This window comes from Chelonia mydas, chromosome 12, assembly GCF_015237465.2.
Source record: "Chelonia mydas isolate rCheMyd1 chromosome 12, rCheMyd1.pri.v2, whole genome shotgun sequence".
NCBI lineage: Eukaryota > Metazoa > Chordata > Testudines > Cheloniidae > Chelonia > Chelonia mydas.
In genome coordinates this window covers 40,118,203-40,135,332 of record NC_051252.2, presented here as the reverse complement: position 1 = coordinate 40,135,332, position 17,130 = coordinate 40,118,203, and the positions used below count along the sequence as shown (strand labels likewise).

Genomic DNA, 17,130 nt, shown 5'->3' with positions numbered 1-17,130 from the left:
CATGAGGACAATTTTGATGAGGACATAGACAAAGACGTTCCTGAAAGCACGGGCTGTGACAATTGGGACATCATGGTGGCAGTGGCGCGAGCTGATACAGTGGAACGCCGATTCTGGGCCCAGCAAACAAGCACAGACTGGTGGGACCACATAGTGTTGCAGGTATGGGATGATTCACAGTGGCTGTGAAACTTTCGCACGCGTAAGGCCACTTTCCTGGAACTCCGTGAGTTGCTTTCCCCCGCCCTGAAGCGCAGGAATACCAAGATGAGAGCTGCCCTGATAGTTGAGAAGTGAGTGGTGATAACCCTGTGGAAGCTTGCTATGCCTGACTGCTACCGGTCAGTTGGGAATCAATTTGGAGTGGGCAAATCTACTGTGGGGGCTGTTGTGATCCAAGTAGCCAATGCAATCATTGACGTTCTGTTACCAAGGGTAGTGACTCTGGGAAATGTGCAGGTCATAGTGGATGGCTTTGCTGCAATGGGTTTCCCTAACTTTGGTGGGGTGATAGACGGAACGCATATCCCTATCTTGGCACCAGACCACCTTGCCAACCAGTACGTAAACCACAAGGGGTACTTCTCAATGGTGCTGCAAGCACTGGTTGATCACAAGGGACGTTTCACCGACATCAACGTGGGATGGCCGGGAAAGGTGTATGACGCTTGCATCTTTAGGAACTCTGGGCTGTTCGAGCAGCTGCGAGAAGGGACTTACCTCCCAGACCAGAAAATTACCATTGGGGATGTTGAAATGCCAATAGTTATCCTTGGGGACCCAGCCTACTCCTTGTTCCCATGGCTCATGAAGCCGTACACAGCCAGCCTGGACAGTAGTAAGGAGCAGTTCAACTATAGGCTGAGCAAGTGCAGAATGGTGGTAGAATGTGCCTTTGGACGTTTAAAAGCTCGCTGGAGCTGTTTGCTGACTAGGTCAGACTTCAGCGCAACCAACATTCCCATTATTATTGCTGCTTGCTGTGTGTTCCATAATATCTGTGAGAGTAAGGGGGAGACGTTTATGGTGGGTTGAGGCAAATCGCCTGGCATCTGATTTTGAGCAGCCAGACACCAGGGCGATTAGAAGAGCACAGCAAGGCGCGCTGCACATCAGAGAGGCTTTGAAAACCAGTTTCATGACTGGCCAGGCTTCAGTGTGACAGTTGTGTGTATTTCTGCTTGATGCAAACCAGCTCCCTTTGTTAATTTTAATTTCCTGTAAGCCAACCACCCTCCCTGCTTCGAAATAAAGTAACTATTGTTTTAAAACCATGCATTCATTCTTTATTAATTAAAAAAAAAGGGAGATAACTGACAAGGTAGCCTGGATGGGGTGGGGTGTGGGAGGAGGGAAGGATAAGGCCACATTGCTTATTGTAGCCACACTACAGATCAGACTGTCTGAATGACAGCCTTCTGTTGCTTGGGCCATCCTCTGGAGTGGAGTGGCTGGGTACCTGGAGCCTCCCCCCACCACGTTCTTGGGCATCTGGGTGAGGAGGATATGGAACTTGGGGAGGAGGTCAGGCGGTTGTAAAATGGATGCAGTGGGGGGTCTGTGCTCTTGTTGACTTTCCTAAGCTGCACCAGATGCTTCATCATGTCCGTTTGCTCCCCCATTAGCCTTAGCATCGCCTCCTGCCTCTGTTCTTCGTGCTCACTTAATGCTTTCTTAGCCTCTAACACTGAATGCCTCCATGCATTCAGCTGTGCCCTATCAGTGCGGAAGGACTGCATAAGCTCGGAAAAGATGTCATCGCGAGTGCGTTTTTTTCACCTTCTAATCTGCGATAACTTCAGGGGCGGAGATGATAGGGGGAGCCTAGAAACAGTTGGACCTGGGGGGAGGTAAAAAGGGAGAGTAAAATTTAAGATGATACATTTCTGAGAACAAACGGTAGACTCTTTCACAGTGAATCAAGCAATTCACAGCAGACAGCACATGTGCTTTAGGTACAAGGTCGCATTTTGCCTTTTATATTGAGCTCCTGCCGATATGGTGACATCACAAACAGCTGGGCAAACAGAATTTGGTTTCCATGCAGCCACGGTAAGTCAAAGGGTACGCGGGGTTGGCTTCTTACACATAACAGGTGGGAATGGTTTCAAACTACAGTGCCATCCTTTCCCGTGGCAAGCAATGGGTTGGGTTTCACATTTAGAAGGAGGGGCTGCAGTTTTCGGGTGGATGTGCAGCACACACCTCCCCGCACCTCACCGCGTGGCTATTCTCCGGGATGATCCCTTTTAACCAAGCGCAAATAGCCCAGCCTGAACGGGGTCCTTTTATTGTTCCCTTACAAAAATTCCCCTATTTCAACCAGGTGACCATGAATGATATCACTCTCCTGAAGCTAACACAGAAAGATATAGACCAAATGTTGCTTGAATGCGACCAAAACCCAGGACCATTCACTGCCATGCTTTGTGCTGCAATGATTCCAGAATATTTTCAGAGTACCTCCAGGAGAGCTTCATGGAGATGTCCCTGGAGGATTCCCGCTCCATCCCCAGACATGTGAACAGACTTTTCCAATAGCTGTACTGGCTGTGAATGCATCCCAATTCTTCAGGGCGAATCGAACATTAAACACTATTGCTTTTAAACCCTGTACTGTAGGTACAAACGTGCACTCACCAGAGGTGCCTTCTCCAGCTTCAGGGTTGGGGATCCTGCCTTCGGAGGGCATTAGCTTCAGGGTGATGAAAAAGTCCTGGCTGCCAGGGAGAATGGATTCACCGCTTGCCTGCTGTGCATTCTCCTCCTCCTCTACAAAATCCTCCTCCCTGTTGCATGAGACTCCCCCCTTGCAGGTGCCCACGGACAGTGGTGGGGTAGTGGTAGGGTCCCCTCCTATAATGGCATGCAGCTGATCATAGAAGCGGCACGTATGGGGCTCTGACCCAGAGCAACCGTTTGCCTCCTTTGTCTTTTGGTACGCTTGCCTCAGCTCCTTAACTTTCATGTGGCACTGCTGTGTGTCCCTGTTGTAGCCTCTCTCCAATATGCCCTGTAAGATTTTGGCAAATATATTTGCATTTCTTCTTTTTGATTGGAGTTCTGCTTGCACAGATGCTTCTCCCCATACAGCAATCAGATCCAGTGTCTCCCTTCTGGTCCATGCTGCAGCTTGTTTGCAATTCTGGGGGGAGTGCATGGTCACCTGTGCTGCTGAGTTTGCCATGCTGACCAAACAGGAAATGAAATTCAAAAGTTCCCGGGACTTTTCCTGTGTACCTAGCTAGTGCATCGGAGTTCAAAGTGCTGTCCAGAGCGGTCACAACTGTCAATTTGCGTCCGCACTACCCCAAATTCGACCCAGCAAGGTCGATTTTCGTGCTTGTCCCCTTCCCGGGGAGAAGTACAGAGGTTGATTTTAAGAGCCCTTTAAATCGACGGAATGGGGTTGGTTGTATGGACGCATTCATTTTAAAATAGACCTAACAGAGCTAAATTCGACCAAACCCTATAGTGTAGACCAGGCCTTAGTCTTTTAAATTTTATCTTGCATAAATTAATTCTCTTATATTTTCTAAATTCCCTGTAATAATTCCCATGTTAATTGTGTAAGTGACAGAAACTTCATGTTCTCTCATCCTCATCCCTTGGAAGCATATTAAAGAAAGAGTGGAACATAGGGCCATCTAAAGGAAGAGTCCAGATGGATATTTTTAAAACTTCTGAATGGTTTTTGCTCTATATTAATCTATGTTTATTTATATATATAAAAACACTGTAGTTGCAAGGTGAAGTCTTCAAAGTCAGAAAAGAAAAAAAGTTATATGCATACAGTCTAATGATATAATCACAAACTATTTCTATGGGACCCCTATCTCCCTCAGTGTACAATCTGGACAGGAATGATGGAGGAAGTTATAGCTCACTCATTAACAACATTGATAAGAATCAATTTAGTACCTTTTATAGCCTCTTCAAAAGAACAAGGCTGTGCTGGGCTGGAGATTTCTTTCTTCACATTAATATTCAGAGTACCAGCTGTTGAGACAAAAGACATTGCTGAATGTCAGGTATGTTGAAAGCATTCTCACAAGAAATGGCAACTTACTTTACAGTAACTGTGGTTCTTCAAGAGGTTTTACCCATATATATTCCACTTTTGGTGCGCATGTTCCCAATGCGCTTGAGTTCAGATTCTTTTGGCCATTGATGTCCACTGCGGGCCATACTGGCACCCTGAGTGTCTTACTGCCTCTAATTGAGGGCATAAAGGGCAGGCTATCCCAATCACCTCTCCATTCCTTCACCAATATAGAACCCATATCTCTTCTGTCTCCTTGGTAGCACGGAAAGAGGGCAGGTTGTGGAATAGATATGGACAACACATCTCAAAGAGCCAAAGTTACAGTTCGGTAAATAATTGTTTCTTCTTTGAGTGCTTGTCCATATATATTCCACTATTGGAGACTCAATCAATAACCTAGATGACAAAGGAGGTGGGTGCGAAGAATCTACCTAAAAAAATTATTCCAAGAAAGCCCTACCAAAATGAGCCTCAGATCTTGACGCTTCCACTGTGTAGTTATGCTGGATAAACATATGCATCAAACACCACACAGCTTCCCTACATGTCTCTCTAATTTTTCTCTACCCCATCCTGATTGTGCCTCACACTCCCCCTCACCATGTCTCTCTCTCTCTCTAAGACCAGGTGCCCTCTTTTAAAGGTCAGCTGGGGTGAGTGAACCAGTCACAGGTGCACTGGCCCTGCTCTCACTTAAAGTGTCAAAGTCACCCTGTGACATACCCTCATAAGACTTAAAAAAAAATGTAGCAACTGTATGGTGTGAAAAATGTGAAATACACATGAACTGATGAGCAGAAAGTTGAGATGCATACTAGGATCTGTCCATCTCTGAGATACCACATCTGGCTGGGGAGGCAACTGCACTGGAAGTTGGATGGAGATATTCTTCTGGTCTGAGAACCAGAAGTGCCTCAGCTATGCCTGAACTACCATGACTATTCTGGCTGAATCCTGCCTGAGCTTCACAAAAACTCTTGGGATCAACAGAATTGGAGGGTAAGCATATATCCGTTCCGGGGAGCAGGGGATCAGAAATGCATCGAACAGGTATGCCAGACTTGGTCCTCCTCTGGAGCAGAGCTTTTGACACTTCGTTTTCTTTGGTGGCAAAGAGGTCTACGACTGGATGACTCCACTTGATGAATGTCTTGGATTTTAGTGTCCTTCACTGACCATTCGTGGTCACTTGCAAATAGTCTGCTGAGATCTGCCAGCATATTCTGTAATCCTGATAAGTATTTCTGTCAGACTCATACAGAAATTCCATAGATGTACAGATTCATGACAAAGAATCTGCTCCCCTTTGTTTGTTTATATAAAACATTACTGAAGTGTTGTCTGTTAGGAATTGACTTATTCAGCCTTTTAGAACTCAGAGGAAAATCGTGCGTGCCTGATGAATGGCCCTTAGCTACAAGATATTTATGTGAAGCCACGCTTCCTGAGGAGTCCATATGCCCCATGTCTGAAGATTGTCGTAAGTGGACTTCCCACCCCAATGTGAAGGCATCTATCACCAATGTCTTTGATGGTAATTGTGGAGAGGACACTTGCAAACTTTGTGAGTCTTTCCACCAGCTTAATGACAAGAGGATTTCTGGGGGAACGTGCACTGACATATCCAAAACTGCTTGTCGGATATTCAGACTTCAACCATCCTTGTATGCAAAGGTGGTGAAGTCTGGCAAGCTCACCTATGTACGTGTAGGAGGTTTTGTGTCCCAAAAGTCAGAAAAATTCTTACACTGGTTTTGCGATTAATTTGTAGGTGGGCGGATAGATCTACCATAGCTTGGAATCCTTGTTGGAACAAATGGGCCATTGCTGGAGTCCACACCTATAACTTATCTTTTGAGTAGGAGTTCGTACTGACTTCTCTGATTACTTAGTCTCAGGAAGGCAAGGAGTTGCAAAGTCAGTTACCTGCTGATACGACTTCCTGCAAATGAGCCAGTCATGTAAACATGGATGAATCGGAACTCCTTGTTTCTTGACATAAGCTATATATTTCTTGAATACTCTCCGTGCTGTCAATAGGCTGAATAGTAGCAGCCTGTACTGGTAGTGGGACTTCATCCATCAAACCTGTAGGAAGTGCTATAGGTAAATAAGCAACCTGAAGGCTGAGAGCTGCATACAAAGTTGCGTAGATCTAGGGTTGGAATAAATAAAGCCAGAACTACCATCCTGAACTTAAGCTTGCAAATGAAGGTGTTCAGTTGTCTCAGATCTAGAATAGGGCACCAGCCCATTCCTTTTGGGGAATCAAAGTCATGAAAGCAAAATCCCTTCCCCCTGTGTTTTAGAGGAAATTCTTCAACTTCTCTAAGATTGAGAAGTGATTGTACCTCGCAATGTGACATGTTCGCATGAGGGGGTCCCTGAAAAGAATGGGGAAGGTGTGTGTGTGTCTGAGGTTAGGGAGGATCTGTAACTGAATGGAATAGCCTCCCTATAGGATTTCCAGGATCCAATCATCCATAGTGATGATGCTCCAGAGCTAAATTCCCTCTAAGCTGCATGGCCGCGCAGCAGGCTATCAAGGGCTGCGCAGACAAGGAGAGGAGCCTCTCCCCCAGCCCCAGTGCTGCCGAGGCCAGAGAGAGGCGCATCTCCCCCGACCCCGGGCTGCTGTGGTGAGAGAGGGCTGGGGGGAGTCTTCTCTCCCCGCCACAGCCCTGGGGCAGCCTGCACCCCAAACCCGCAATCCCCGGCCCCACCCCACAGCCCTCACCTCCTACACCTCAACTCTCTGGCCCTGAGCCCCCTCCCAGAACCCAAACCCTTCATCCCCAGCCCTCACCCCTCATACTCCAACCCTCTGCCCCAGCCCTGAATCCCCTCCCACACTCTGAACCCGTGGGCCCCACCCCCGCCACACACCACCTCCATATTGGTTCAGGTAACAAAATTAATTCTGTACATGGATGTAAAATATTAGAGGGTACATTACTCCAGACCCCAAGAAAATGAAATATATGATTCCTAAAATGAAGGGAACAAACAAGAAAAGCCAACAGAATTTGTACGTTACTCCTGACCAAAAGTCAAATCTACTGCTTTAATGATGATGAATGCTGAAGCACAGACATCGTAGTGCATGCAGATGACTTCCTCATGTGGAATTTTTCATGCTTTCCGAGTGATTCAGGTTGCCTAAATTGGGTATAGAATGATTTCCTTTACTGTTGTTGAGGCTCATAGAGCTTCCACTTTGATGCAGCAGTATGGACTCCTAAAGAACTCAGCGTGGCCAGAAAGTCCTTCAGACAGTGAGAAGTTTTGTCTATTTTCATACTGAAAGGTTCACATCCCTCAAATGGAAGAGCCTCAGTTTTAACTCTTTAGGGGTCACTGATGACTGGAGCACATCTCCTAGTAGCAACTGAGGTAGTCATGGATCTAAAAGCCATATCCACAGTACCAAGAGCTGCCTGGAGGAATATACACACCAAAAGCTGACCTTTGGCTATCAAGGACTTAAACTAATCTTATCTTGGGGAAGCTTGTCTGCAAAATTGTGTATGGAATCCCAATTCAAATAACCACACTTCATCAACAGGGCCTGGTAATTGGTGATTCTCATCTGGGGACTGTACATAGGATACATTTTCCAGGCAAATATATCTAATTTCTTGGGTTCCTTGTCTCTTAGTGTTGCTTTCTCTTGATTTTGCCTCTCATTCACTGCTGTAATAACCAATGACACTGGTGTGAAATGTCTATAAAATTGCTCAAAGCCCTGGGAAGGCACTTGAGCAACAATCTGTTCTTTTTGATGTTGGTGTCAAATAAGCAGGTATCTGCCAGAGCAGTTTCGCTGGCTATAAAAGTCCCTTGTTGATGGGCATTGCAAGATGTCAGGATTGTGCATGATTTTTCCTGGACCACCTCAGCTGGAATCTCCAGTGTGTCAGGCATTCTGCGCTGCAAGTCCTGGAATGTCTTGAAAGTCATCTGGGGTTGAGATAGATGATGAAGATACCAAAGACAGATGATGATGATGAGGATGAGAGGGGAGCCAGGATAGGGTAGTCCTCTACTTGTAACGCCTCATCAGAGCCTTGAGCAGACTGTTCAGCTGGCAGAAGAGCAGAACAGGCTGGTTGTAACCCCTGCCACCCCAAGAGATGATAGTAAAGGGGATCTAGCCCTGGATTGGGATGGATGCAGACAATGGTGTTCTACAGGGATGTATCCCTCATGGAGTCCAATAGAACCAAGGATACTGGTATGCACAAGGAAAAGATGGCTGGGGAGAAAAGGAGAGCTACCAAGGAGTACTATCTTTCCTAGAAGAATAAGGAGTACTTTTGGCACTTTAGAGACTAATGAATTTATTTGAGCATAAGCTTTCGTGGGCTAAAACCCACTTCATCAGATGCATGCAGTGGAAAATACAGTAGAAAGACACACACACACACACACACACACAGAGAGAGAACATGAAAAGATGGGGGTTGCCATACCAACTCTAACAAGACAAATCAATTAAGGTGGGCTATTATCAGCAGGAGAAAAAAAAAACTTTTGTAGTGATAATCAGGATGGCCCATTTCAAACAGTTGACAAGAAGGTGAGAGTAATAGTAGGAGGGAAAATTAGCATGGGGAAATAGTTTTTAGTTTGTGTAATGACCCATCCACTCCCAGTCTTTATTCAAGCCTAATTTGATGGTGTCCAGTTTGCAAATTAATTCCAGTTCTGCAGTTTCTCGTTGGAGTCTATTTTTGAAGTTTTTTTGTTGAAGAATTGCCACTTTTAGGTCTGTAATTGAGTGTCCAGGGAGGCTGAAGTGTTCTCCGACTGGTTTTTGAATGTTCTAATTCTTGACGTCTGATTTGTGTCCATTTATTCTTTTGCATAGAGACTGTCCGGTTTGGCCAATGTACATGGCAGAGGGGCACTGCTGGCACAGTAGTCTGGAAAGGAGCCACTAGTCTAGGGTAATGAAACTCCCTCTTAGATGCATACTGACCGGAATACCTAGACTCCATGGCACACGCTAGTGAAACCTCCCTTTTGCCACATTGCTGTAGTGCTCATGGTGTAGACATGTCTCAACACTAATTAACAACTAACTGCTATGTACCTATCTATTTACAGCCATGTACAAACAATGGGTAAACTGCACAGTGAGTGAAGAAGCTCAGACATCACACGGCTTCCTTGCAGGGGAGAAGAAACTGCGGCAGCTGGAGTCACTGTGCCCTTTATGCCCCCAGTTGGAGGTAGGAGGACACATAGGGTGCAGATGCGGCCCCCAGCAAATACTGCTGGCCAAAAGAATACGAACTTCAGTGCACTAAACAAGGGTATATGGGCGTAAATTGCATCAAAGGCAGTTTAGGTTGAACATTAGGAAAAATGTCCTAACTGTCAGGGTGGTTAAGCTCTGTAATAAATTACCTATGGAGACTATGGAATCTCTATCAGTTGAGATTTTTAAAAGCGGAGGTTAGATAAAACACCTGTCAGGGAGGGTCTAGACAATACTCAGTCCTTCCATGAGTGCAGTAGCCAGTCCTATGATTCTATGTGTACAGCCACTCAAAAAAGAACCCATACAAAATACACAACACACATTCGTTACATATTTCCAGGTCAAATAGGTCCTCATAAAATACATCAGTTTAACAATCATTCAGTAATTCACTTCTATCACTGGAGGCCAGAAAACAATCAGGATAAATTCAGGAGAAAAATGTTCACTTACGTCTTCTGACAAGACTACATCTTCTAATACAGATACCAAAGTAAGTAAGTGAAAAATAAGGGAAAAAAGTCTTTGAGTCATGCAAATGCTCCTGGAACCCTCTCCCCCATAATAAAAACAGATGGTGTACCATGAATACCAGTATGATATTGGTAAACACATTTTACAACACATGTATGAAATACAGTTTTTGTGGAGCTGAATACAGATATTCTACGAATGCACCATCTCCGAACAGAAGACTCCCTTTGGGTCACTGGGCCAAAGACCTGAACGCTAGGCTGTACCCCACAAGCTCATTATAAACTTTGTGTGATCATTAATATTTTACCAAAATTACTTTAGACATTCAATATAGGGAATAAACTTCGAGCTCTCTTCTCTCACAAGCAGATGATGTAAAGCTATCTGTCCATTCTACTGACAGCCATGTTGTACACAAGTAACCATAGGTAGACCATGCACTGGGATTTTCAAAAGGAGCCTAAGGGAGTCAAGTGTCGAACTCCCCTGAGTTTTATTTAGAGTATCTCAGCCTACGGACTACAAATAGCTGCACTGAAGGTTTTCACCATCGCAAAGCTTTTATGTCTTTTTAACACGTTTACAGTATATAATCTCTCAGGCATTTGCAATTAATGTATAACTCCAATATCTAGCTGCCGCTTTCAACATTTCTCTAATCTTAATGTTTCAGGTAGATCATATTCATGAGAGTTCTCCTTGAATTCCTTTGCTCTGCAGAAATAGCAATGAGAGATATAGGACAACAAGACATCAGGTTCTTATTATATTCTCATTTTGGAGCATGGAGAATGACACACAAAGTCCTTATGTATCAAGGTAAGAGTACATCCCTAGTGATGACCTGTTACTGAATCTATTACATCTTTCCTTGCCCCCACCCTGATAGACAGAAAACAGAAGATGAGACTGACACAGCTGATCAAATATATATAGCACTAAAATGAAGAGCTGTAGGTTTACTAGTTAAAATAATCATTAACTAGCATTTCAGAGGAATTTTGTGTCTAAAGACTATATTACCAGCCTGGGAATACCAACAAACAAATGAGCCCCATATTCACTCCCTATGCAGGCACAATTTTCTGTGCACACACCTGTGTGAACCCTGTTATGGTAGCAATTTTCTGTCCATTGCAAAATTTGTCCAAATGGAATTTGCACATTAAAATTCTATCACCAGCATGCAGTTATTACTGCACTGAGTGCATGCAACATGTGGGAAGTGCAGTTGAAGCCTCACTGAAAAAGAGATCCAATATGTATAAGTCTGGGAATGAGGCCAAGTCTACACTACCAGCCGGATTGGTGGGTAGTGATCGATCTTTCGGGGATCGATGTATCGCATCTAGTGTAGACACGATAAATCGATCCCCAATCGCTCTGCTGTCGACTCCGGAACTCCACCAGGGCGAGAGTCGGAAGCGGAGTCGACGGGGGAGCAGTGGCCATCGATCCCGCGCCACAAGGACGCAAAGTAAGTGATTCTAAGTCGATCTAAGATACGTCGACTTCAGCTACACTATTCTCGTAGCTGAAGTTGTGTATCTTAGCTCGATCTCCCCCTCCCCCCTAGTGTAGACGAGGCCTAAGAGAAATTGTTACTATACCTCTCTAGAGGTACTTCCTTACAGTCACAGGCTCGTACAGTGGTGCTAACAGAGCCTGCACAACTCTTCCGTTCATCCTTTGTTTTATGCTGACTATGCTTCTGCTCTATGTATTCAACTGCAGCTATGCAGAACTTTTCATTGCCCTTTTTGCCATTACATAGGAGATCCCCTTGCCTGACAGCTTGACCTCCCCGCATAAACAGAAGTAAATAAAATCATATCCCCTATGAGTACTATTAAGTTGCGTATCTTATCTCTGCAGTGTAAGAGCCTCACAATGTATTGGTCATATTAGTGAATTATGGGGCATCAGTCACATAAAACAAATTTACATCTTATTCCCAGCCTAAGACAGTCAATAGTTTTCAAGTTAAAAATAAAAAGAATTAGCAGTGTACTTGTAAAGTTTCATTTTCATTTCTAAATTGAACAAGCAAGCTGGTTACTGTATTAGAGACTGTGGCATCAAAAAACAGAATATATTTGTATGATTTGCACCCTTGGGTCTTTCTACACAGAATGCTTGGTGCTATTTATTTTGCTATATCTTCCACTGCAAACACCTGTACCTTCACTTGCCCTACAGCTTGGGTTCTTCCTTGTTTGAACTTATATAAACCTGAAATTGATACTACTATGTGAAAGCAGCAGCCTGTATCTGGCTCGGATTCCCTCGCTACATACCATAACAAGGATGGAAGTTAACCCTTCAGACCTCATTTCTTGACAGAGCGGATTTTGCTAACAAGAGGCACTCCCAGAATATTAACATTTCCGACGTTGATATAACAAGTAACTAGAGAAATGTTGATAACCTGCAATGATCAAAGTTTCCTGGGACTGAAGAAAAACATTTTGACAGTTGCTGAAATATTACACAGTCTACGAGAAAACAAAAGCCTTATATTTTATTTTAGAGCAGTGCGGAAACATTTGCTCCCTAATTCTTCCTCAAGCCCCTTTCCCTCTACGGTTACCTGTCCACCATGTGTAGTGTCTCCTCATCCTTTGCAAGCCTTTTCACCACAACTAATACAATTGCGATTTGACTTCATTCTGTGTTTAGCCTCCTGTTCAGAGATGAATTTTAGGACTCAGGATCCAGGGTGTAGACAGCTGAGCTAACTATTTGCTTTCATGACATCTCTAAGGATGGCTCTTCCAGTACTCGACAGTACACACCACCATCTTTATTGCAATCATGAGTGTTACTGTCCCTCCCTATATTAGGGTCTGGGGCACAGAAGAGTCCTCAGCTGAGGGAAGGAACCAGGAGCCTTTCAAAGTGCTTTGGCCAGTAGAGGAACTGTCATGCTGGTGACTCAAAACATTCTTCCTAGAATACCTTAAAATTTCAGAAGGCTGTTTAAGCACCCATATGTACCACTTTATCAAAGAAGAAATGTCATTGTAATGGTATATTATTGCTGAGCATGTATGTTTGTTGAAAAGCCTATTACCCAACTTCACACAGCTGCTACCCTTGTTAGCCCCTTTCTCTCTGCTTCAATATTCAGAAATTAAAAACAGAAAAGACCTTGCAGGCAATTTTGTCCATTCCCATCCCTCATTTCTTCACTTTACGTACATGTATCTGGAGTGTATGTAAATGACTGCACATCATGTGATCTTCCAGCATTGGTCACCACATATATCCCCACAGAAACAGATGAGGTTATTTTCTGGTCATGATATGGTGGCACCGTCACAATAAGATGATTCTGTATTGCCGAGAGAGAGTTCATATTAGAAAGATTTCTTCATTATTTTAATTGCAATTTAAAAGGTAACTATTATCCATACAAAGAAAGCCAAATCAAATTAAAAAATGGACTAGCACAAACACTAACAAATACATTCTAGTAAAACAAAATCTGTAAGAAGTGCGGAGTAGACTGGGGGAAGGCGGTGAAGCTGTGCTTCTTTTAAAAGAAATGGACAACCATGTTGAGCTGAAAAGGACACTGGAATGTTCTGCCTATACAGAGCTTATTTGTAACATATAGTGTAAATGGGGTGCGCGGGTCGGGGGGGAAGAGTGGGAAAGACATACACATACCCTTGAACTCCGGCCCTGATTCAGCAAAGCACTTACGCATGTGCTTAACTTTAAAACATGTGCTTAAATACCACTGAAGTCAAAGAGAATTAAGTACATGTTTAAGTACTTTGTTGAATAGGGCCTCTGTACTCAATATGAGCAGAGAGGTTCAGGTTCTGGCATCTCAGGCAAAGAGAACCTGAGTACAAGAGTCCAGTACACCTCCTGAATTCAAGATATTTACCATTTCATATGTAGTGGCAAGTTATGTAAACACAGAAGATATGAAAAAGATAAAAGGACATCCACTTTGAAAGACAAGACAAGGGGCAGAAGAGTCAAAGGGCTGCTTAATTCTGTTCTGCAGAATTCACTTGTACTTTCCTCTAGTCCCTTTTATTCTGCAGCATTACAAGAGTTTTACGGTAATTTTTGCATGGAAGGTTTCAGTCATTTCTATCACCTACCCTTTAAAGATAACGTATTACGCACTGGGCTATGTGAATGCAGCAAAAAAGTTCCTGTAAATAAAGCCTCCCAATTCAGTTCCCTAGTATTTGAAATTCTTTTTATTCAAGGACATTTGAATGAGTATTTGCAAGAATGTTCACAGAAAGCAAAAGTGTCACAAATAAATATTCTCTGGAGTATTCACACCAGATGTGCTTTTGCAGCCATTTGGAAAAGCTCTTTTAATTCGCACAAAAAATTCAAACAATTACAGACAACAAAGAAATGTGTAAACATCTCAACTTATTTGCAAATAGTTCATGAACAAAAAAGTACTGCTGTTAAATACATAGGGTAGACCTATGTATTTAACATATGACATAGGTCAGACCTATGAATAGCAAACAGACATCAGCAGATGCAATCATGAACAATCCACAGAACAACTTTTGTTCCCAAACTATCTGTCCAACCATTAGAAATAAGAAACTGGTAAAAACTGTGTTTGTGGGCAATTTACCAACAGAAAAAAAATGACCAGCTCCAGTCAGCACTGTTTGCAATATGAATTCAGCCTACAAGCCACCTAACTGCGTGCAAAGATTAAGTCAGTTACTGGGGAACGTGTCATTAAACAAAGAAAAATTTAGCCAGACACAAAGAGCACAGAGAAAATACAGTGCTTTTCCCCCACTGATAACACAATAACTCCACAGGTGAAAGTCATGGGCAAAATTTTAGATCCTTCCTTTTAACTATGTTATATGTACTATAACCTTTTACCAACTATTATATAAGGATTCTCCTTCACTGGCTTAACTGTGAAGTTCCACTCTGAGAAGAGAGTATAGCGAAGTAGCACCATTTTACTCACATATAGGTTCCCTGTATTTTCTGCTTATTATTTGTGTGTTAACACAGAAAACCTGTTCTACGAGCTGTGCAAGTTATTTCTGTTCGCCTTGCACAGCCAGCAAGAGCAGATTTTGAGTCATTACACATTTTCATGCATTGTTTACTAAGTTCCCCTTCTATTTAGTGTTTTATACCACATAGCCATCACTGTGGTATCTAAGTGTCTAATTACAAAACCAACTTACATTTATGCAAACCCACTAACAACAATGGGGCTGCTTTGGTGTCACTAAGGGCATAATTTGGTGGCTGTAACCTTTAGTCTCCTTATAACACACCATAAAGGAAGATATTCAGTTCCACTTTCAGATTCCTAGATTAATTGCCAGTGCCACAAACTCGGGGGGGGGGGGGGGGGGGGGAAACCACTTAATTTTACTTGCAAATGTAGCCTGATCTGGAGTCAATAAGAGAAATAACTTGCACGTTCACAATGCTATTTTCATTGTCAATTTTCAGACTAGAACTATACCTTAAATTCTGTTTTTGACATCAGTTTGTTTAAAATTTCAAAGACATCATTCCATAACATTTCTTTAGATTGCTAAGGATAATAAATAATAGTCTTTCCTTCTAAAACCAGTTTAGAAATCCCCTACAGCCAAGTCTGAATAAAACAACACTTGCATTCTAAGTGGGTTTACACATCACACAGTGGGGCCTTCTGCAAATCACCCCTTAGCTTTTGCCTCAGTGAGCCTTTAGTTAGGTTTTTATATAGTAGCTTCTTCATTTATTCTATTTGAGGGTGTGTGTAGGGCTGTGTGCTTTATTGTAAAACTGAACACATCTATAGCCATAGGTAGTCCCGTTTTACAGAAATGGAAATAGATTTTAAAAAGACTAGTAGGATAGGGAACCAAGTGAGGAATATATAACATCCTTGGGAAAGGGATATGGAATACCTTGTAGAAATATCCTTGGAAAGCAACAATCCCAATGAGAGCTTTTTTTTTTAAACACACACACTAGTTGGGATGGAAAGGAACTCCCACCAAAGAAGAGATTCTCTATATCATGGAGCTTTGCCTTCTTGCGCTCTCTCTCTCTCTGGGCTTAGTATTTTCCCTTTCTAAGGGGGGCAGCTAAGTTAAACATGTTTCTGTACCTTCTTTAGGCTGTTTTTCAATCTTAAAACTGACTATCTGCCTTACTACTTGTGAGTTGGCAAAGATATAACCAGATGCTCAATTTTGACAGACAGATGCTTTCTTTGTTAAAAAATTATTACTCCATTAAGTGCAAAAAGCTATGTTAAGGGAATATTAAGGTTGGAAGACTGCATGGACAAAACAGTCAAGTAATAAGTAAAATAAGTATGTAAAATTATAGATTGTGCATGTGATAAACACATTGTTTTTCCTTAATTTTTTTTATTTTCCCCCTCAAAGTTAGCTAAGTATTATTCTTTACTTGTAGTGCTGACTGAAAATGGAATTTCAGAGTAGAATATTTTTCTTAACATTAACAATCAACACAAAACTATCATGCTTCCAGTATATAGTATGTGAAATCATACTAGATACAATTTCCTTAATTATATTCTTTGCATTTTGTGTGTGAAGAGCAAGCCTTCCTGGTCTCTATTGGCCAAGACAATGAGAACAAAGCTAAGAATCAAGCTTTTGTCTTGCGTGATGATGCAGGAACATTTTCAGATATTTGTATTCAATGTATGAGTAAGTACCTGATGAAATAATTCCATGTCTATTTCAGCTTCTGCTTTCCAAGAGTTTTCATCTGATTTAAAGTAAAAAAAAAAAAAAATTGTAACTTTTATTGCGCATTTATACAAAACTAAAATATTATTTTGGTGTCTTCAATAGAGTTGCTATAGTATTCGATGCTTCATTAGCTCTTAAGAAGTGGAACAAAACCAATTAGTAGGATTTTAAACCCAAACATGTCCTCCTTTCCTCAGCCCAAGCCCCTGTATTTTTCACACTGACCAGAAATATTCTCTTGGAAGATCACTTTTGTTCCCTTAAGAAAGTTCTTGCCAATCAGAAAGACTTCCTCTTCCCCCTTCACTGAACAGCTGTGCAGACTTTTCTTGAGGATCTCTGGCACACCAGCTGGTTGAGCTACAATTGGAAAGACGAGCAGTTTAAAATAGAAAGGAACACTAACAGTGCTTGACAAAAAGGTATTTTCTTTTACATAATTTCAAGCAAAGATCAAAATCATTCCAAAACCTCTGCCTGTACTTACACAACAAATAACAGAAGTTAGCATGAAACTTAGGAACTATTTGTTTCAAATATTTCATTACACATGGTAAAACAGTTATGACCTGTAAATTCTCCATTTGGGTGATATGTAC

The 17,130-nt window shown here is 42.5% G+C and overlaps 1 protein-coding gene across 7 annotated transcripts in view; it reads right to left on the bottom strand.

Moving 5' to 3' along the window:
* The window catches only part of NFAT5 (nuclear factor of activated T cells 5), a 152,879-nt gene that overhangs the window by 28,786 nt on the left and 106,963 nt on the right, over positions 1 to 17,130 (bottom strand). For all 7 annotated transcript variants that reach the window (XM_037877569.2, XM_043526020.1, XM_037877568.2 and 4 more), the window contains 4 exons: positions 16,757 to 16,891; positions 16,495 to 16,547; positions 12,990 to 13,122; positions 3,922 to 3,999 (listed from right to left, as the gene is read on the bottom strand). In XM_037877569.2, coding sequence (XP_037733497.1) covers positions 3,922 to 3,999; positions 12,990 to 13,122; positions 16,495 to 16,547; positions 16,757 to 16,891 — 399 coding nt within the window. The remainder of the gene's footprint in view (positions 1 to 3,921; positions 4,000 to 12,989; positions 13,123 to 16,494; positions 16,548 to 16,756; positions 16,892 to 17,130) is intronic.